The following is an 18,837-nucleotide window of genomic DNA, read 5'->3' as shown; positions in this document are numbered from 1 at the left end:
ATCAAAGTATAGTTACTAGCCATATCTGCCTAGAAAAGTACAACTTTTAATTTTCTGTTGATCTTAGTACATGATGTAACTACAGAAGAGTCAAGTTTCAAAAAGGAAAAATATCGAAACTATCTGGGTTTTTTTAGGCGCAATGCCAACTGGTCCAAACAGATTCAATGGATTGTGCTTAGCTATGCTAAAAGTGGTAGCGTCAGACCCGGAGATCAGCTAAATGGATTACAAAAATTTACTTACCACCATGTCATCCAAAATGTCGATGTCTTTCTTTGTTCAGTCGAGAAGAAATTATGTTTTTTGAGGAAAACATTCCAGGATTTTTCTCATTTTTATGGACTTTAATGGACACCAACACGTAACAGTTTTAATGCAGTTTAAAATTGCAGTTTCAACAGAGTTTCAAAGGACTCTAAACGATCCCAAATGAGGTATAAGGGTCTTATCTAGCGAAACGTTTGTCATTTTTGACAAGAAAAAAAATGCACTTTTAAAACATAACTTCTCATCTATCTCCGGTCCTGTGATGCGCTAGCGCGACCTCACACTAGGGCTGGGAAAAAAATCGATTTGATTTTAAAATCGAGTTGGTAGGTCAAATCGATTCATATTTTCAAAAATCATTTTTTTTTTATATTTCTTTCTCCCCCTCTGCAGTATAGCGCAGTACATACATTTTGCATTCGCCAAATCTTCCTTCAGGGTTTCCGTAGCATGCTCCCTACGGCGCAGCCCTCTGCCCCTCCCCTCTCCCGAGGGCAGCGCATGCATACACAAACAACATGGCAAAAACAGCCGGCGAAAGAGAGCAGCTCCTTCCAAAAAAAATGCTCTTCGAATTCAGTCGTGTGGAGTTGGTTTGGATTCACGTAAATTTCATGTTGATGCGTTTTAATTAAATATAATAAATATATATTTTTAAAATATATTTACAGTTTGCAATTATTTTGTTTTAAATGGGGGCAGGGGGAAAAAATCGAATCGAATCGTAAATCGAGTTTTTTTTTTAAAAAATCACAGATTTTTTAGGGGGACAAATCGCCCAGCCCTACCTCACACAATATGTCATCAAGTCAAGCGGTCACGGATGACATATGCGAGGACCATTCTGATGTTATTGTATGTCAAATGATAGTAATTAATGTCTTTCTGTCAGTTTATTGTTTACAATGGTCCGCAAATGTGCGTTTCATATATGTAACACATGACCTCTCTAGGTCACTACGCATTTACGTGAGGTTGCGCTGGCTGGAGATTTAAATTTCTTCTCGACTGAACAAAGGAAGACATAAACATTTTGGATAACATGGTGGTGAGTAAATTATCTCCTTATCCTTATCTAATCCTTTAACTCTAGGGGAGCTGGAAAATGAGCATATTTTCAAAAAAAAGCGTCTCTTTACATTTGATAGTTTTGCAAAAATACCTTGTGAGATGTATCATATTCCATTATGTAAGCAAAGTCAACAGTGATTACAAGGTGTTTGCATTCATTCTTTATTCATTTTATTACATTTATTTTTGGGCTATGATTAGACGTCTGTCAGCTCAAAATTCGCCTTGTTTTAACCTAGACGTCCGGGCTGTTTGGACGACTATTCAACATCTTTTAAATGTAAAATTGCTTGCTGGGTACAAAAATATTAAAAAGACAAATTTTTATATATAGTGTATAAAAATGCATGGGTGCTTAACTCACCGTAGATAGAATTTCAAGGCACTAGTGATGGTCTTAATGTCAAAGTCATTCGAATTGAAATCTACATCACCTGGACACTTTGGATCTACAGCGAGAGGAGAACAGATGAAGACAAAGAGAGAAAGAGAGTGAGAAAGCGAAATAAATGACCTTCCTCAGATGGTTGTTTTTGTTCAGTATGGGGGCTGTGTGTCAGGGAGTTTGTAACAGCTCAAGGTCTATCTCATGGACGTATATCTCTGCTTTGGTTTCCTTACGGTCCCATTGCTACACTTCATAAAAAAAAAAAAAACATCTAGCTCGCTCTGGATGTTTAAAATACCACAATAAGTTAAGACTAAAAAAGTCTGAGCGATCAAATTTAATGCCCACATAAAATATGAACTTGTAAACTTGATGGCAGATCAAAAGATGTTAATATGTTTGCTTATAATTGCGTGTATAAATCAGGTTTAATGGCTTTTGGGGTTCGACTTCCACGTCTGTTTTCTGCGTACCACAATGAATGTATAAAACGTAATGTGTGAATCTGCGCGTAAAAGAGATTGACAAGTGTGTGGGTTGCGTGTTTTCCAACACACACACAGCAGATGTTCATCGGGCCATTTTCTCACCAAAGAAGGCATTCAGAAGTTTCTGTACTTGAATGTTGCTGCCCACAGTCCTGTAGACCCCTTCCTGAGTCAGCCCTACCAGAAAGAAAGAGAAGAGAGCAAACGAAATGAGAGTGGAAAAGAAACAGAAACAATGATTTATGGACTGAGAAAATGGGAGAACCTGGCATGAGCGAGAAGAAACGGGGGAGTGTCCTGCAGTGGAAAAGTACAGCTCTACCGAAAAACGACAGAGCAGCGGTGGACCTGGCCGGCGTTCAGTTCGGGTCCGGCCGTCATTAGCCGTACAATAACCCTCCAGCCGCAGTTTGCCAGAGATTACTGATCGTTAACGTGCACCATGTTGTTCTTGACGACAGCGTTGGTCTTAAACGTCTGGGGGAAATCGTTCCGAGTAACGGCATAATCAGAGATCGCCGAACACATACATCAGCACGTCAAACAGAGCTGTTAGCGCAGTCAACACTACGGTTTACACACACTTATTAGTGAGAATAAACCAGCTCTTTATTTCACTTAACGGTTTCACGGTGTCAATGTAACGAAATCCAACATCTAACTGCGTTGGAGACCAAACACGGCTGGTGCTTTTGACCTGTGGTCTTCACGAAAGAGAGAAAAGCTGTCTGTATACATCTGCTATCAATTCGTAGCGGTGCAGAAGTTTTCTCTTTTAATTTGCATGATATATTATTGATAAAAATCTGTATGTTGGCATGTTTCAATGTATGTGTGTGCGTTACAGGTTTTTTTGGCCACATCAGCAGCGGTTCTGCAGAACCAACAAATTCTGGAAATGAATGTTTTCTATTTACAGTTGGCTCAAAATGCTCTCGGCCCGAAACGTGACACTTATGAACAGATGGCATACTGCTGACCTCTGCTGGTCGCGTTTGGAAGGCAAAACAAAAAATAATCTGTGACATTCTGCTCGTCTTTCACACTGAATTAAATTAAATCGTGCAGGTTCAGCATATGGTGGCCATGAAGTGTATAAACAGCACAGAGCTCATATTAAACAGCCCGCAATGGGCTCTGAAGCTTCACGAAAGTAAATTGTTGGGTGATTGATAACTTCAACAGAAACTACAAATAGTGAGTGATGTTCCTGAGGTGTCGAGTAAATGTAATTTCACCTTTTGTTTCAACAAAGTTGATGCATTTTCGGACAAACTTGAAGCCCAGGTCATTCAGCTCCACTGAGGAAACGAAAAAAGAAAAACAAAGAATATTACATTGTTTATCATGGCCGTGTAAATTTCTCAGTAGGTTACTGAACACTATTTATGGCGTAATTACACCTTGTATTGTACAAGCTTGCAAGTATTTCACTTAATCTATTAAGCAGGATTTTCTCGCTTCTCTACACGGTTCTTCTATTTTTAGATAGTCTCTCAACAGTTTCGCATTTCTAAATATATAGACTATCTTTCTGTTTTGTTTTGTTGTGTGTATACATACTAAAATCATCCAAAAATTTATTATATTGTAGATTTCCTATGACCATGGTATTCATGTTAAAGTCAAATAAAAGTTTGAATGGCTGTTTATGTGGTGTTTTTATGAGGTTTATTTAAAGGCGGGGTGCATGATCTCTAAAAGCCAATGTTGACATTTGAAACCACCTAAACAAACACGCCCCTACCCCAACAGAATCTGGACCTTCATTTGATAGATCCACCCCACACATGCGCAACCCAGGCAACGATGTCGGTTTGTAGACACGCCCCTTACTGCTGATTGGCTACAAGTGTGTTTTGGTAGTCGGTCTGACTCTCTTTTCCAAAGTGATTTTCAAAAATCACGCACCCTGCCTTTAACTAAATTCGGGAGGAGCATGGTCATGTAATCCAACCAATCAGCTTGAAGAGTTCTCTATAGTTTCCCTCCTCTACCCCATCGCCTCACTCTCTGCTTGTACATCTATCCCAGTTAAAGTAGTCTGGGTTTGGGCTAATTTTCTGAGCTTGGAGCCCTCCCCTTGGACAGCGCACCAAATATGCTTTATCTCATTACCCTATCGATTGCATGTTCATTCATTCACCGCCAGCCTTTTTTAACTTTTTCCCCGTCATTGCGAGTTATCCCGTCAATTAAGAGAAAACATTTGCATTAAAAAATTGTGTTCCTGATGAGGTTTTATGTTAATCTGTAATACCGCAAATATCCACTATGATTCCAATTGATTAAAAAACTAAAGCAAAAAATGATTTACTAATTTTAAACTTTGTGTATTTTTGATAATCGTTCTGAATCTGATCTCTAATAAAATTCCTTCACAAAAATGCAATTATTTCAGTTTTTTTGATAATATATATATATATATTTTTAAGAAAAATACCCATATTTAAGAGTTTATAAGCAGTGAAAAATAGGATGAAACATTTTTTTTCCTGTTTTGTTTGTTTGTTCATTGTTTGTTTGAAAGCAGATGGTCTGTTCTTTCATTTGATATATTTGTATGTTTATATATTTTTCTAGAAGGCATTTTGTGAAACTTTTGTGAAAATCACAAAAAATTCTTGAAGGCAACTTTTCAAAAAATGGCTGGCGAGGAATAAGTTAAAAAATATGTCGCCAGCATTTTTTGGGATTTTCATAAAAGTTTCACAAAATGCCCTACAGGAAATTTTTCTTTAATAAACAAAAAACTGTAAAAAATTTTTTATCCTATCTTGATTTGTTCTCTTTTTATAACCTCCTAAATATGGGTAGGTTTCTTCAAAAATACCAAATTTTAAGCAAAAAGCTGAGAAAATTGCATCTTTGTAAAGGAAATTTGTTAGAGATCAGATTCAGAATGATTATTAAAACATAAACAGAGTTTAAAATATTGTTAAATTATTTTTTGCTTCAGTTTTTATAAATTGGGTAAAAGCGCCATATAGTGGATAATAACAGAATTACAGATTACCGTAAAAACTTGTCAGGAAATCGTCATTGGCAGGGAAATGTTTTCTCTTAATGTTTTCTCATAATTTGTTAATGCAAACTCGTGAAATATGCTTCAAGACAAACCATGTACAATAGGCTTTATGCCCAGCTGCACTACTTCCTGAACTTCAGCCAGCTCCTTGTTTCCTTTCTGCCATAATTGGACAAACTGATTAATCCAGGTGTGCCTGACCTCAGTAGTCACAACAACAATAATCAGACACACCTGGATTAATCAGTTTGTCCAATAATGGCAGACAGGAAACAAGGAGCTGGCTGAAGTTCAGGAAGTAGTGCAGCAGGGCATAAAGCCTAATCAACATTCATTACCATTGCTGAGTATTTTCTTAATAAACTGCCGTCATCTCATTCCCGAGGTTTGAAATTGCCTCAATTTCCTACATCACAAACATGCGACCAATCACGTCAACACAGGTGAACGAGTGGATCATTTAGTCCGACCAATAGAAATATATGCCGCATGGGAGTGGAAACGATTGCAACACTGCAGCTTCAGCTTTACTTCTGTGACACGGGCACATGTTGCTCACACGTGCATTGTGAATGCTCAAACCTGTTAACGTCAGCGCCGATAAAATATGCGCTGTTAAAGCGCAACTCACGAATGCACTGTGAAATCAGCAGCTATGTGTCTGGAACTGCCGAATGCAGCGTCTAAATACATATATATATCTATGGTCTGAGCGGGTGCAATTCAGTGGAGGCAGGGACTAATTCGCATTTTCATAGAGCCCCGTATAATAAATGAGGCAAGGACGTAGAGTAGGCATAAAGAAATTATTATTACAGGAATAACTTTTTATCAGGTATTACCATCCAATGCCATCACTCCACATTCCTTAAATCTTGAAAATTGTGGATAAAATAAAGTTATTGTGTTTTGGACTGTCATTTTTTTTGTACACTGGCGTTTGGCACAGAAATTGGCTAAAATTGATTATTGCACCTTTAGATATCAATGAGATGAGCACAACTAAGCTGTAAATGCATAATAAATAATTACCGTAGATATAAAGTATAATTGCTGTTTATGAAATTAATACCAGTAGTTTCTGATATGAAACATATTGTCACCAATATCCAAAGGGAAGCTGTACTTACTTTCTGCCTGCTTTTGAATTGGAGAATGATAAATCTGAAACAAACAGAAAGATCTCAGTACACGATAAAGCATCAGTATTCTGGCAGAAACCAGTAAAGAGCATCTTAAATCCTGAGATGTCTGTTAAACTCACTGGTTCCTTTCCATCCATGGCCTCCATCCACTGCTTCCTACTGACCTCAGAAATCGCCTGGATCAGGACAGGGGAGCACCTATAGAAATGCAGAAATATGAAAATGAACGTCAACTTTGAATAACCAATAACTGCTGTTAGCATACTAAGCACGCATGCCTAAATATGAGCAAACATCATTTTATATCTTATGTAATATTATGGGTTTCCTTTATTCTGTAATTTTGTTTTTCAAACTACTACATACACTTTTTTGTCTGCTATTCTGTTCTATTCACTCACACCATCTATTTCCGCTGCTTTTATTTACTTTAACAATAATAATTCATGTTATAATAATATAACATGACCAAATTAAAATTAATAATGAAAAATAATTATGGACAGAAAGGACTGATGCTGATTTTCACCTTTCGTTTGTCTCAATTTCAAAACAGAAGCGTTTATCAATAGAATCGGCTTTGCGGCGTATGCATGACTTCAGTGTTAGCTGACATGTGGTCTGAAAGAGAGGAAATGTAAGTAAAAAGGGGAATACAAATGTGTTTACATATTCATTTTTTCATACACTGATCTTCAATAATGTTGCACCTGTTTCGCTCCTGGTTTTTGCTCCATCGGCACCATTACCAATGTTTTGCTGTCCTTGAAGTATTTACAATAATACTTCACCCAGGAAACACCCAAAGCCCCTATAGAGAAAAAGAGAGAGAGAAAAATGCCATTTTTGTTAATCAGTAGATATAACATGCTTTGATGGTTTTAGTCTTTTATTCACGATCATGACTCATGATTTGTCTTGTTTGTAGATAAAGTTAAAAACACTAACCATTCTTACTTTCTAAGGGGCCAGTCACACCAAAAGCGCTTTAAACGCTTGCAAACGCAAGGCGCGACGCATTGCCTTTTTTAAAAAAAGAGCAGTGCGACGCGGCTTTTCATATTGCTAAGCAACCACCGAGTCAGCTGTCTTGTCAATCAAATATTGAAGCGTGAGCACTCTTTTGCTGTTAACTGTCATATTAGCAGAGTTTTAAAAAGAGGACGCTTGCTCTGACCTTGTTTGAGGGTGAGAGGTGCACAAACACACAAGAGAGAGTGAGCGAGTGGTGTCCGGTTCTTCAAAGCAACTGTAAACTTCCCTCACCACAACGTAAGGCCCGCCTCTCCCCTCATTCGATTGGAAAATGGAAAGACGCGAATGACATCGGGCGCTTCAACGCTCTCAGCGCTCCTTCAAAAACGCGTGCGCGGCAGGCGGCAAAAAAACGCAAGGCGCTCTGCGCGCATAAACAGTGCGCAAACGCTCCCTGCCCATAGAATATCATTCAAAAAAGGCGCCTGCAACTGCCATAAACGCTTTTGGTGTGACTGGCCCCAAAGAAGTTATATTTAATATTAAAGGGCCAATATTATTTTTTACAAGATTTTTAATACAAGTCTCAGGTGTGCCTAGAATGTGTCTGTGAAGTTTGAGCTCAAAATAAATCCCCACAGATTTGTTAAAGCATGTCAAAGAGCATGTGTACCTTTAAATGCTTTTGGTTAAAAGTAGAACGGTTTCCTGCGAATACAATCTGGGACAATAGTATCTTTAGCTAAAATGTGCTAACAAACACATTAAGAAAAGCTTTCGGGTAAAGTTAACCAGTCAGTCAGTGGCCATGGGTGGAGCTTTGTTTGTGTGACGTCACATTAACAAAAGAATCAAAACAGCATGTCCAATGACATTGCTTTGATATAATGAGGATTAAAGTGCCCATATTATGAAAAACTCATTTTTTCTGGGTTTTGGGGTGTTCATTTGTGTCTCTGATGCTCCCACACGCATACAAACTTGGAAAATAATCCATCCATGCTGTTTTGAGTGAGATACAGGTTTCTGAATGTCATCCGCCTTGAGTCTCAGATTGCACGGTTTCAAAATCAGCTCCGTTGTGACGTAACTAGCCTTGTTGTCACATTCCATTTTAATTTTCCCACCCACCACCCCACTCACAGTATTCAGATTGTATATTATATGCTACTACAAGACGTTCATGCGAAATCTGATGTAAACAACAGACTATATATCTATTTCACGGATTATACGCATTTGTGGACAAAAATGTTCATTGGATGTATTTTATGGGACTTTCATGGATTATTCACACATCTGAAACCGACTGGATTCGATTTGACGATGTCCAAAGATGGATTTTGCATAATATGGGCCCTTTAACTCAAAATGATGTCTTTTGTAATCAACAAGCACTGGGTTGGAGAAGTGAGAAAGCACTCACATTTCTCTTGAACATAGAGGTATCCTTCTATAGTCGACTGCTGGCCATGTCTAATACACATCTGCGATGATTGTTTCATCTTCTTCATAAGCTCTTCCATTTCCTCTCTGGTGCTTTCAAAGTGGTTACGAGTCTACAACAACAAAACCAATCAATCAATCAATCAATAAGTACAAATACAAGGGGAACCATGCTGGGGTCATAAAATTTGTGGGCAGTGCTCCCACACAATGCATGCAAACCCAATTTTAAATCCTGGCTTAAAGCACTTTTCTAATCTAATTTCCATTTGTCCTTTCGTCACTTTTGTCTGTACTACATTGTCCTTCCTAATAATTGCTAAATGGGAAGTAACTTTAAAAAGAAAGAAATAAGTAGGAGCCATTACAATAAACCTTTGTTACATAAAATCATTATGGCAGAATTAATTGCTATCGATTTATAGTAACAGAATGTTGTCCATTTTCTGATATTGAATCGAACTGTAATGGTGTGTGACGTAATTTAATTTAACAAAGCAAAAGAGCAAAACCTTGACAGGGTCAGGTTAATGCAGAATTGATGGGTGAATATTGATTGGTTAAGTTCTCACGTTCTGTAGGCTGAGCTGGAGCTCCTGTTTATAAGGTAGAAAGTCCTGTGTCATCTCCACTGTCAGATTGTTCAGAGTAAGGATGCTCTGCAGAAACGCTAATACCTGTCAATCACAGATGGACACACCCCTCTTTAATCAAAACTTGTGCATTATTTCTGTCAACGTTTGTATATGTATGTTTGCTACTTTCGTGTTTTCATCCGTGCACCTGTACGTCCCTCCTTGTTTACACAATAAACCATCTGTTACTTCAACACACATATTATAGTATACTGAAACAAAACTGTGCAGGCTTAGGGAAAAGGAAGTTCATACGTACAGGCTCCACAACATCAAACTTCTTCCTGTCTTCAACCTGTTGGATCTGGTAGACATATTCAACAGATGACTCATAAAATGCCTGACGCTCCTTATCTAGCTGTTCATCTGCCTGTACACACACAAACGAACGAACATACATAAGGACACCATCATGATTACTATACAATTGCAAAAACAACAAATCTAATGGTAGCATGGTGGCCTAAGACTTTTGCACAGAATTGTATATTCACACAAAAACGCTTAATATTGAGACGTGTTTTGTATTTACAACACCAGTCAAAGGTTTGGACACCTACACCTACTTTTATACAATTTAAAAAAAATGTAAGGGTTATTATCTAATACTAAAATAATATGGAAGTGTAGAAATTGTAGCAAAATGTAGTGAGCAAAAAATAAAACAAAAAAACAACAACTAAAAACAACAAATAAAATTTTATTAAACGTCTACATTTTTGCATTCTTACATTCATATTCACTCTAAATACTTTTATGTATGTCAGTGGAGTGCCGTGACACTCGCGTTTGCCGCTAAAAAAACCCACATCACACCTTTAAATGAGTTCCTATGTTTGCTGGCTGGGAAATTTTTTCTTCCCAATCCTACAAATTAAAGTGCCCATATTATAAAAAACTCACTTTTTTCTGGATTTTGAGGTTTTATTTTTTGTCTCTGGTGCTTCCACACGCATACAAGCTTGGAAAAAAATCCATCCATGCTGTTTTGAGTGAGATACAGGTTTCTGAATGTCATCCGCCTTGAGTCTCAGATTGCACGGTTTCAAAATCAGCTCCGTTGTGACGTAACTAGCTTTGCCGTCACATTCCGTTTGAATTTTCCCGCCCACCACCCCACTCGCAGGTCTCCACCCACCAGGTAGCTAGAGGGCAGTCACTTCGCTAATATCCTCCATACTGTTATCATGTCTCACGGAAATAACAGCGCTATTTGGATATTATGTATTATACTTTTAAAAACAAAGTTTTAACGCATGTTTATGTGTTTACTGGAACCTAAAGTGTAATCTCATATACAGTTACGGAGTAAATAGTCCTCAGATTGTATATTGTATGCTACTACAAGACGTTCATGCGAAATCTGATGTAAACAACAGACTATATATCTATATTTCACGGATTATACGCATTTGTGGACAAAAATGGTCATTGGATGTATTTTATGGGACTTTCATGGATTATTCACACATCTGAAACAGACTGGATTCGATTTGCGATCGTTATATAAACCCAAAGGTAAGAAGTCACATTTATACTCTGCATGTTGTCATCTGGACTTCTGTCACAAAATACTACTTTTATAATGCTAGAGCATCTGTATCTCAAAACAGAGACCATACACTGATGCTAAACCCGTAAGTTATACCTTTTAAATGATGTATAGTAATGTTAATATTTCTAATGTTTGTAGACAGTAGGCTATATAGATTATAGATTGTTAGCAGAGTTAAAAAACTGACGTCATCCCGCCCACGAATTGGTGCACGTCGAGGGGGTGAACTTTTGTGTTTGTTTTAGCAGTCATTTGCCATTGAGAACGACGAGGTGGCTAACGATATGCTAGTTAGTTTGCAGCATGGTTTCTCCTGCAAAGCCACTGACCAGCTACCATACTTTTCGAAAGTTAAAAGAAAAAGTTAACTAATTATTTTACAATTCTACATGAACTTACTAAGTAATAGTGTTTTGCCAAACTAAAAGTGTTTTACCAAACTAACCGGGCCTTACCGACCCGGCTTTTCCGCTGAGCCTAACGTACCCCCAAGTCTATCACTTTCCCAAGAATACGGCGGACCTCCCGCTAGCTTCTAGCAATTAGCATGCTGTCCAGAAGCAGTATACATCCCCCGTCGGCTCTTAATTTCTGTAATTTGCGAGAATAATGTGTTTGAAAATGTTTTATAACAGGAATAGGTTATCGTTGTCCGAGCAAAACAAGTGTATTGTTGATACTGCTACATTACAATTGACTCTGGAATCATTGTGTGTCATGAGTTTCTTCTCCTGGAATGTACTTATTAGTGATACTTTTTTGCTTGATTTGTCTGTTTGCAATACATAAACCGTTAATAATAATATACTATATAAAAAAAAATAATACGGTCTGTACTGCTCGCAATACCATGCGCATGCGCACATGACGTTAGTAGTACTGTGCATTCAGACCGCCACCGGCGAGAGCGTCAAAGTGGCCGGAAGTAATTCGTTTTCAATGAGAGCCGGCAGCGAGCTCCGGCGAGCAGCGGCGCGGCGCGTCATGTACAGCGTGAGCGTCGAGGAGAGTTGTAATCAGCTCAACTTTATGGTAATGAGATATGACGCGGTTCGGCGGCAACCAATCGGAAGGCGGAAATGTTCACCGGCAACCAATCGGAAGGCGGAAACCTCCGCCTGAGAGGAGTTCAGAGAATGCATTCGAGTGTCAGAGCGTCCACTACAACTTTTCTTTAGCGTCGTTGTCAGGGCAGCCAGAGCTTTTATTGACGCTCTCGCCGGTGGCGGTCTGAATGCACAGGTAGGGCGTGACCAAAGGAGCAGCAGCTCATAAATATGTAATGACCACCTCAAAACGGCACAATCTGAAATGCACTGAAACAGAGGCTACTAGAGATGGGTAACAATCTTTTCCTCATTTCGAGCAAACAACTTTTGAAACATGTTTTATGGAACTCATACACCTATTTAACTTGTGGAAAAGCAGTCATAAAATGGGCACTTTAGTATCGAACTATAAGCTGTTAGATTAAAATTCAATCTTAATAGTTTTAAAGGAAATCATTTCAGTCAAGAGTGACCAAACAGACTGTTTCTGTAATGAATTACAGTGCTCTTGATAATCTGTTTGGCTTTATCTCTGCCTCATGTAGCTGCGTCTCTTTTTTTTTGGAGGATATATTCACATGTTTGTCCAGCTGAGAGTAATACTTCTCACTCTCCTTCTCAAACTTCTTCCTTTTGTCCTGAAACACACACACATACAACATTCACTGATTTAAAAGAGCCGTCAGCAATCAGAATAGGGTTGAGGTGAACCTAAAAACTTTCTTGTTGGCTAAAACAATTCTTAATAAAAACAGGCCATATAAATGTTTTCAGAAGTGTAACTGATTCCTTACAACCAACAATCTTTGGCCACAAAGCTGCTGAAATGGAACTGAAAGGCCAGTAATGTTAACTGAAGCATGTTGAAGTGGAGAGACTCCAACAAAATAAAAGTATTTGGAATTTTGAAACTTTCCATGTGTCATTATTTCCTTCAATAACCATGATAACCTTGTACTTCTTCCTTATTCTCTGTCAAATTATTCAAAGTTTTTCTATGGATGCTCCAATAATGTCAAATTAAAATCTTAAATAAATGCACATTCCACACCACAAATAAAACTATTATTGCTCGCTTTTATCACACTATTATTTCAGTGTGCATGTATTTGTGGTTGTGTGAAAATCCTACAGAAACCTGGCAAATGCGATACAGTGTTATAATGATATCTGGGTCATAACATGATATTATCGCAATTCTTTATGTTTAGTGAAGTGTTATTTAAAACAACATTTGGTTCTTTTTTCATTTGTATTTGTGCTGTCATATGCATAGCTCACGTATACAGTAAGTGCATACTCATAGGCTTGTTTTAGATAGAAATGAACTACAAACAAATATTAAAAAGCTAATTTCCTGGCATGTCTAGAGACAATTAACAATGCCATAAGCAAGATTTTTTTCTTTACAGCAGGTACTATGGTGTGTTGTAAACTTTGCTCTTAGTCAGACAGGAAGTAGTTAAGGAAATGAGAGTTTTCACACATGCCCCCAAAAAGCAGATCTCGTATATATCTTTACTTCTCAACTGTTTCTAGATTGCAAATAGGTTATGTAAGACAAAAAAAACTGTAGTTAAGTTACATATCTCCTCTAGAGTTTTATATGCGATCTTAACAACATCTCAGACACTGCTCACATTTACTCAGGCAACCGAGTCAGCAATCCAAATCCAGAGATAATTTATGATTTTAAAACATTTCACTTTTTTCCAATATCAAAATATCTGGGCCACATCTGTTATCCACATAAAACTTATAGCTCTATGCTATTGCTCTATGAAAAAGGAATTTTATTAAAAATTGTGATCAGGTCAATAATGTTTTGAAACATAAGGGAGACGTTTTTATCTTGTGGCTTCCAGATGTACTCATGTGATGTGTGTGTACTTTACACATACTAAAACATCAACTGGTCATAATGTTATAACTCACTTTATTGTGCGTGTGTGTGTGTGTGTGTGTGTGTGTGTGTGTGTGTGTGTGTGTGTGTGTGTGTGTGTGTGTTGGCATATGTGGTTCATGGGGACATGAATAGTGTATAATGACATGTTTACTATGCTATAAACATTGTTTACGACGAAACTGAATGGCTTAAAAAACAACCTGAATGGTAGTTTTTCATAGATTAAAGACCTGCTAACAGGTTTTTGTGACATTGGGGTTAGGGACTGGGGTAGGTTAGGGGAATAAAATATACAGTTTGTACAGCATAAAATGCATTGCATCTATGGAATTGCCCCTTGTAAATCACTTATGCTGACATGTGTGTGTGTAACCTACTTTTGTGACTCCAATCTGATCTTTCCTAAACTTTTCCAGAGGTTTGATAAGCAAGTCACATGCATTCTGGACCTGCAAGTGAAACAGAAAAGTGAGACACAAATTGAGATATGTGTATCATAGTGTATCTCTGCAATAGAAAATCTTGCCCCTGCTTTTATTCAACACATGGGGGTAAGAGGTCATGAGCTGTCACGATGAAGCATACGGCCGTTTGGCATCCTGCTGGGTGACATAACAGAAGGGGCCAGAATACAAGACCGAGTCAGACACTTTAACGGGTAAATGCATGGATTGTGAAGGTAAAGTCTGAAATAAAGATTGGTTTAAAAAGACACTCCACTTTTTTTGAAGATATGCTCATTTCCAGCTCCCCTAGAGTGAACGTTTGATTTTTGTCGTTTTGGAGTTTATTCGGCCGATCTCCGGGTCTGGCGGTGCCACTTTTGGCATGGCTTGGCACGGTCCATTGAATCTGATTGGATCATTAGCATAGCGCCTAATAAAATAACCAAAGAGTTTGGATCCTATTTAAAACTTCACATGTACCAAGACTGACAGAAAATAAAAAGTTGCAATTTTCTAGGCAGATATGGTAAGGAACTATACTCTTATTCTGGCGTAATAATCAAGGATTTTGCTGCTGTAACATGGCTGCAATAGGCGTAGTGATATTATTACACACTGCCCGAAAATAGTCCCGTCATTGAAAGTTACTTTCTTTTAAATTATTGCGCCTCCTGCAGCCATGTAACAGCAGCAAAGTCCTTGATTATTATACGCCAGAATGAGAGTATAGTTCTAGCCATATCTGCCTAGAAAATCACAACTTTTAATTTTCTGTCTGTCTTAGTACACGATGTAACTACAGAAGAGTCAAGTTTTAGATAGGAAAAATATTCAAACTCTTTGGTTATTTTTTAAGTGCGATGCTAATGGTCTAATCACATTCAATGGATTGTCCTATATGCTGAGAAAATGGGCATATTTTCAAAAAAAGTGGAGTATCCCTTTAAAGCAAATTGCATTATGAAACAGAACTTTACCCATTTTGCACTGACCTCTCAGGTGATAACATAGCAGGTATTTGTTTTATTCTGGTCATGCACTTCACTTGATTAAAATATAGATAGACAGAGATGATGATAGTCTAAAATGTGTCTTTGGCATCTTACAAAGATAAACACATACAATATAACACATACAGCATAACACACAAAACTACATGGGATTAGGTGAATAAACCATTATGGGTAGGTGGTACTTGTATGGGACATGCACTTACTGTGTGCTTACCCAATAAAAAATACTGACAACTAACTATATGCACCTCATGGGTTAGATTTAGGTTCAGGACTGGTAAGTAGTAAATACATTTACATCTATGCATTTGGCACACACATTTATCCAAAGCGACTTTCATTCAATCTATTACACAGTATGTGTGTTCCGTGGGAATCGAACTTGTGGCCTTCGCGCTGCTAAACTCAATGCTTTGCCAGTTGAGCTACAGGAGTGGTGACCAACCCTGTTCCTGGAGATCTACTGTCCTGCAGAGTTCAGCTCCAACCCCAAATCAAACACACCTGAACCTGGCAAACAAGCATTTCAGTGCTACCTACAAATTAGAGTCAGGTGTGTTGAAGCTGGGTTGAAACTAAAATATGCAGGAGGGTAGATCTCCAAGAACAGGGTTGGTCACCTCTAAGCTACAGGAACATACGTACATGAATAATGTACTGTAAAAAAAGACATTATGTACTACAGAGTCCTATATAAAACAATATACAAGAGAACCATTTGAGTGTGCATGACTATTCATTTCAAAATATCATTACTTTAACATAATTTGCAATCTAAAGGAAAAAAGAATGAATTATTTTCTGAATGTGGAGTTTCCAGTTGTACAGGAATGCTTTGTACATTAAATGATACTACCTAGAAACAATTTCAAGGGAATTTAAAGGCGGAGTCCACGATGTTTGAAAAACGGTTTGGAAAGGAGACGGGCCGACTACCAAAACACACTAAGAGCCAATCAAATCAAATCAAATGCCGGGTTGCGTATGTGTGGGGCGGGTCTATCAACAGAAGGTCCAGATTCTATTGGGGTAGGGGCGTGTTTGTTTAGGTGATTTCAAATATCAACATTGGCTTTCAAACATCATGGACTCCGCCTTTAAGGGTGTTTATCAGGTCTGTGCTTTAAAAAAAAACTATATTATAAGCTTACACTCAAATTTGTGAGCTAATAAATCCCATAACTGGGTTTTACGACATAAACGTCTTAATTAAGTGAACTAAAACATGTTTTACTTGTCCACAGCCTGGGGAGTTTAATCTTGCGGACTGTTAATGGTTGATATATTTGAGAAAATTAAGAGTTATCTGCATATTAGATTACGATTGACGGTTGTTTTTTGATAAGGAAGAACTGGATTTCACCAACCAGCATCATTCGTCCTTCTTCCACGTCCTGCAGCAAACCGGCAAACTCACGAAAAGATTCAGCTGTGAAGATAAAAAATGGTCACATGAACCACAAATACAAGCCAAGAAAATGCAAATGCATGGACAAGTATGCAAAGCTCCTGCCAAAAGACAAAGTTTCAAACACTCGAGCACATTCAAACACCAACGCATGTATGCCTGCACACACAGTGAAATAAAGACGGCAATAAAGCAGCAATCGTGTCTTAAACTGTCAAACGTGCAAAACTCCGATCAGGTTAATACCTGATGACGTTTAGATCAATGAGATTCAGACTCAGCAATGTTCATCTCATCATCTGTCAGAGTGTCACCGATGAAATCAAACTGGAATGACTGAAGGGTCAAAGAGAACTTCTGCACAGCTAGTGAGTATTCTGAAACAACACCAAAAACAAAAAAAGAACAATCAGATGTTAGTCTTCACAACAAGGAAACCAGTAACTGATCCAAGACAAAACTGAACCCCGTAAAACCCTCTATAGACTCATGGTTTGCAGAACCATATCCAGGAAATTCAAGCACAAACAAGCTTTAAATGCAACCATTAATTACTGAACCTCAGACAAATACGGAGTGATATCAAATATTTGGAGATCGGTGAGGATGGATTTATGTCTCAGAATCTATACAAATTCAGTGCCAGACCAGGCCCCTGCGTCATTAAACACACAATGTTTATCCAAAACACTGTACAACTACCGGTATAGAGACAGAGCGCAACGTGTCATAACCTGAAAACCACGACCACTGGGGGGGGAAACAATCCATCCGTCTCCATTGACTTTTTTATTGGGAGAGGCCGCCTCGTTGTCATTTTTGGCTTATAACAAAAAACATAACAATGCCTAAAAGCTGCTGTGTGACAGGGTGTACAGCTAACAAGCCAAAAAAAAAAACAGATTTTTTTTTATAAGCTGTCGAGTCCAAAAAAACGAGCGTTTAAAGACACAAAAGTGGAAAACAGGCAACTTTTCATAGTACTACTATTAGTAGAACTGCCCCCACTAGCGGGAAACACAGTCGGCGATCCACTTTTTTCTCCTTAAAGGCTGGGTTTTAAGACTTGACAGCTTATAAAAACGTATTTCTGGGTTCTTTGGCTTGTTAGCTGTACATCTTGTCATACAACGAAAATGCAGATTTTGAGGAACAACTAATTGTTTGGAGATTGTTAATAGATGTTTCTGAGTGGTAAGTTTGTGTTTTTTCAGTATGGACCTTCAAAACGTAACTGTAAAGTCAATAGTAGATCTTCAGCTTAAACGCTAGCATATAGCATTAATTAGCATGTAGCGGTAACTCAGCAGTCACAACTTTGTTTTTAGCATTTTAACGGCTTTGTAAATAATTTAATTGTAGTTCTAAACATAGGTTTGAGAGGAGCCTAAACATTCAGGCCTGTCAATCATCATTATGGGCTTATATAAGGCAGCCTTCAGGCCCCCCGGTCCAGCTGCAATTTTTCCAGCATCCCTCCTCCTCCCCATCTCCACCTTCACTGCTCTTTTTTTCCCTCTGTGCAGTTCTGTTTGCAAGGGGGGGGTTGAACTTGGGGCTCGAGCCCTGGTCTCAGGTTCGCTCTCTCTGAAGGTTCAGAGCTCAGCTGCAGAGCTCCCTTCGAGGACAGCAAGCCAAGTTTGTTTACAATTAATCATTAAGATCTGACTGCGCAGGTGAACGATTTAATGTGTAATTTAATGTTGAGGCGTACATCTCGACTGTGATGTCACAGTCATACTCTGTCATAGGGATGTAACGATAGCTCACAGTACGATATTTCACGGTACAAATGAATGTTGAGTTAAGCCTTAAAATGTTACAATTCTTTATTAAGTTGTATAAAAAGTAACTGAAATTGTTAATATTATGAATTACATTTTTTAATTTGCTCAAAATACTGTGATGTGCATCGTATCGTGAACCCAGCATCGAGATACAGACCGAACCGTTAGCTTAGTGTATTGTTACACCCCTTCTCTGTCATCATTTACTCACCCTCACATTGTTGCAA

At 38.1% G+C, this 18,837-nt stretch overlaps 1 protein-coding gene across 2 annotated transcripts in view; it reads right to left on the bottom strand.

Annotated features, from left to right (window-relative positions):
- ophn1 (oligophrenin 1) overlaps window positions 1–18,837 on the bottom strand; it is a 47,169-nt gene that overhangs the window by 24,072 nt on the left and 4,260 nt on the right. For both annotated transcript variants that reach the window (XM_073861139.1, XM_073861140.1), the window contains exons 2-15: window positions 17,106–17,200; window positions 16,783–16,845; window positions 14,334–14,405; window positions 12,587–12,688; window positions 9,706–9,816; window positions 9,384–9,488; window positions 8,792–8,924; window positions 7,101–7,201; window positions 6,920–7,011; window positions 6,510–6,588; window positions 6,376–6,409; window positions 3,456–3,518; window positions 2,320–2,394; window positions 1,706–1,790 (exon numbers count right to left, since the gene is read on the bottom strand). In XM_073861139.1, the coding sequence (XP_073717240.1) occupies window positions 1,706–1,790; window positions 2,320–2,394; window positions 3,456–3,518; window positions 6,376–6,409; window positions 6,510–6,588; window positions 6,920–7,011; window positions 7,101–7,201; window positions 8,792–8,924; window positions 9,384–9,488; window positions 9,706–9,816; window positions 12,587–12,688; window positions 14,334–14,405; window positions 16,783–16,845; window positions 17,106–17,200 (1,210 nt within the window). The remainder of the gene's footprint in view (window positions 1–1,705; window positions 1,791–2,319; window positions 2,395–3,455; window positions 3,519–6,375; window positions 6,410–6,509; window positions 6,589–6,919; window positions 7,012–7,100; window positions 7,202–8,791; window positions 8,925–9,383; window positions 9,489–9,705; window positions 9,817–12,586; window positions 12,689–14,333; window positions 14,406–16,782; window positions 16,846–17,105; window positions 17,201–18,837) is intronic.

This window comes from Misgurnus anguillicaudatus, chromosome 22 (assembly GCF_027580225.2).
Source record: "Misgurnus anguillicaudatus chromosome 22, ASM2758022v2, whole genome shotgun sequence".
NCBI lineage: Eukaryota > Metazoa > Chordata > Actinopteri > Cypriniformes > Cobitidae > Misgurnus > Misgurnus anguillicaudatus.
The sequence above is the reverse complement of the archived record's forward strand: the minus strand, read 5'-3'. Positions and strand labels throughout refer to the sequence as shown.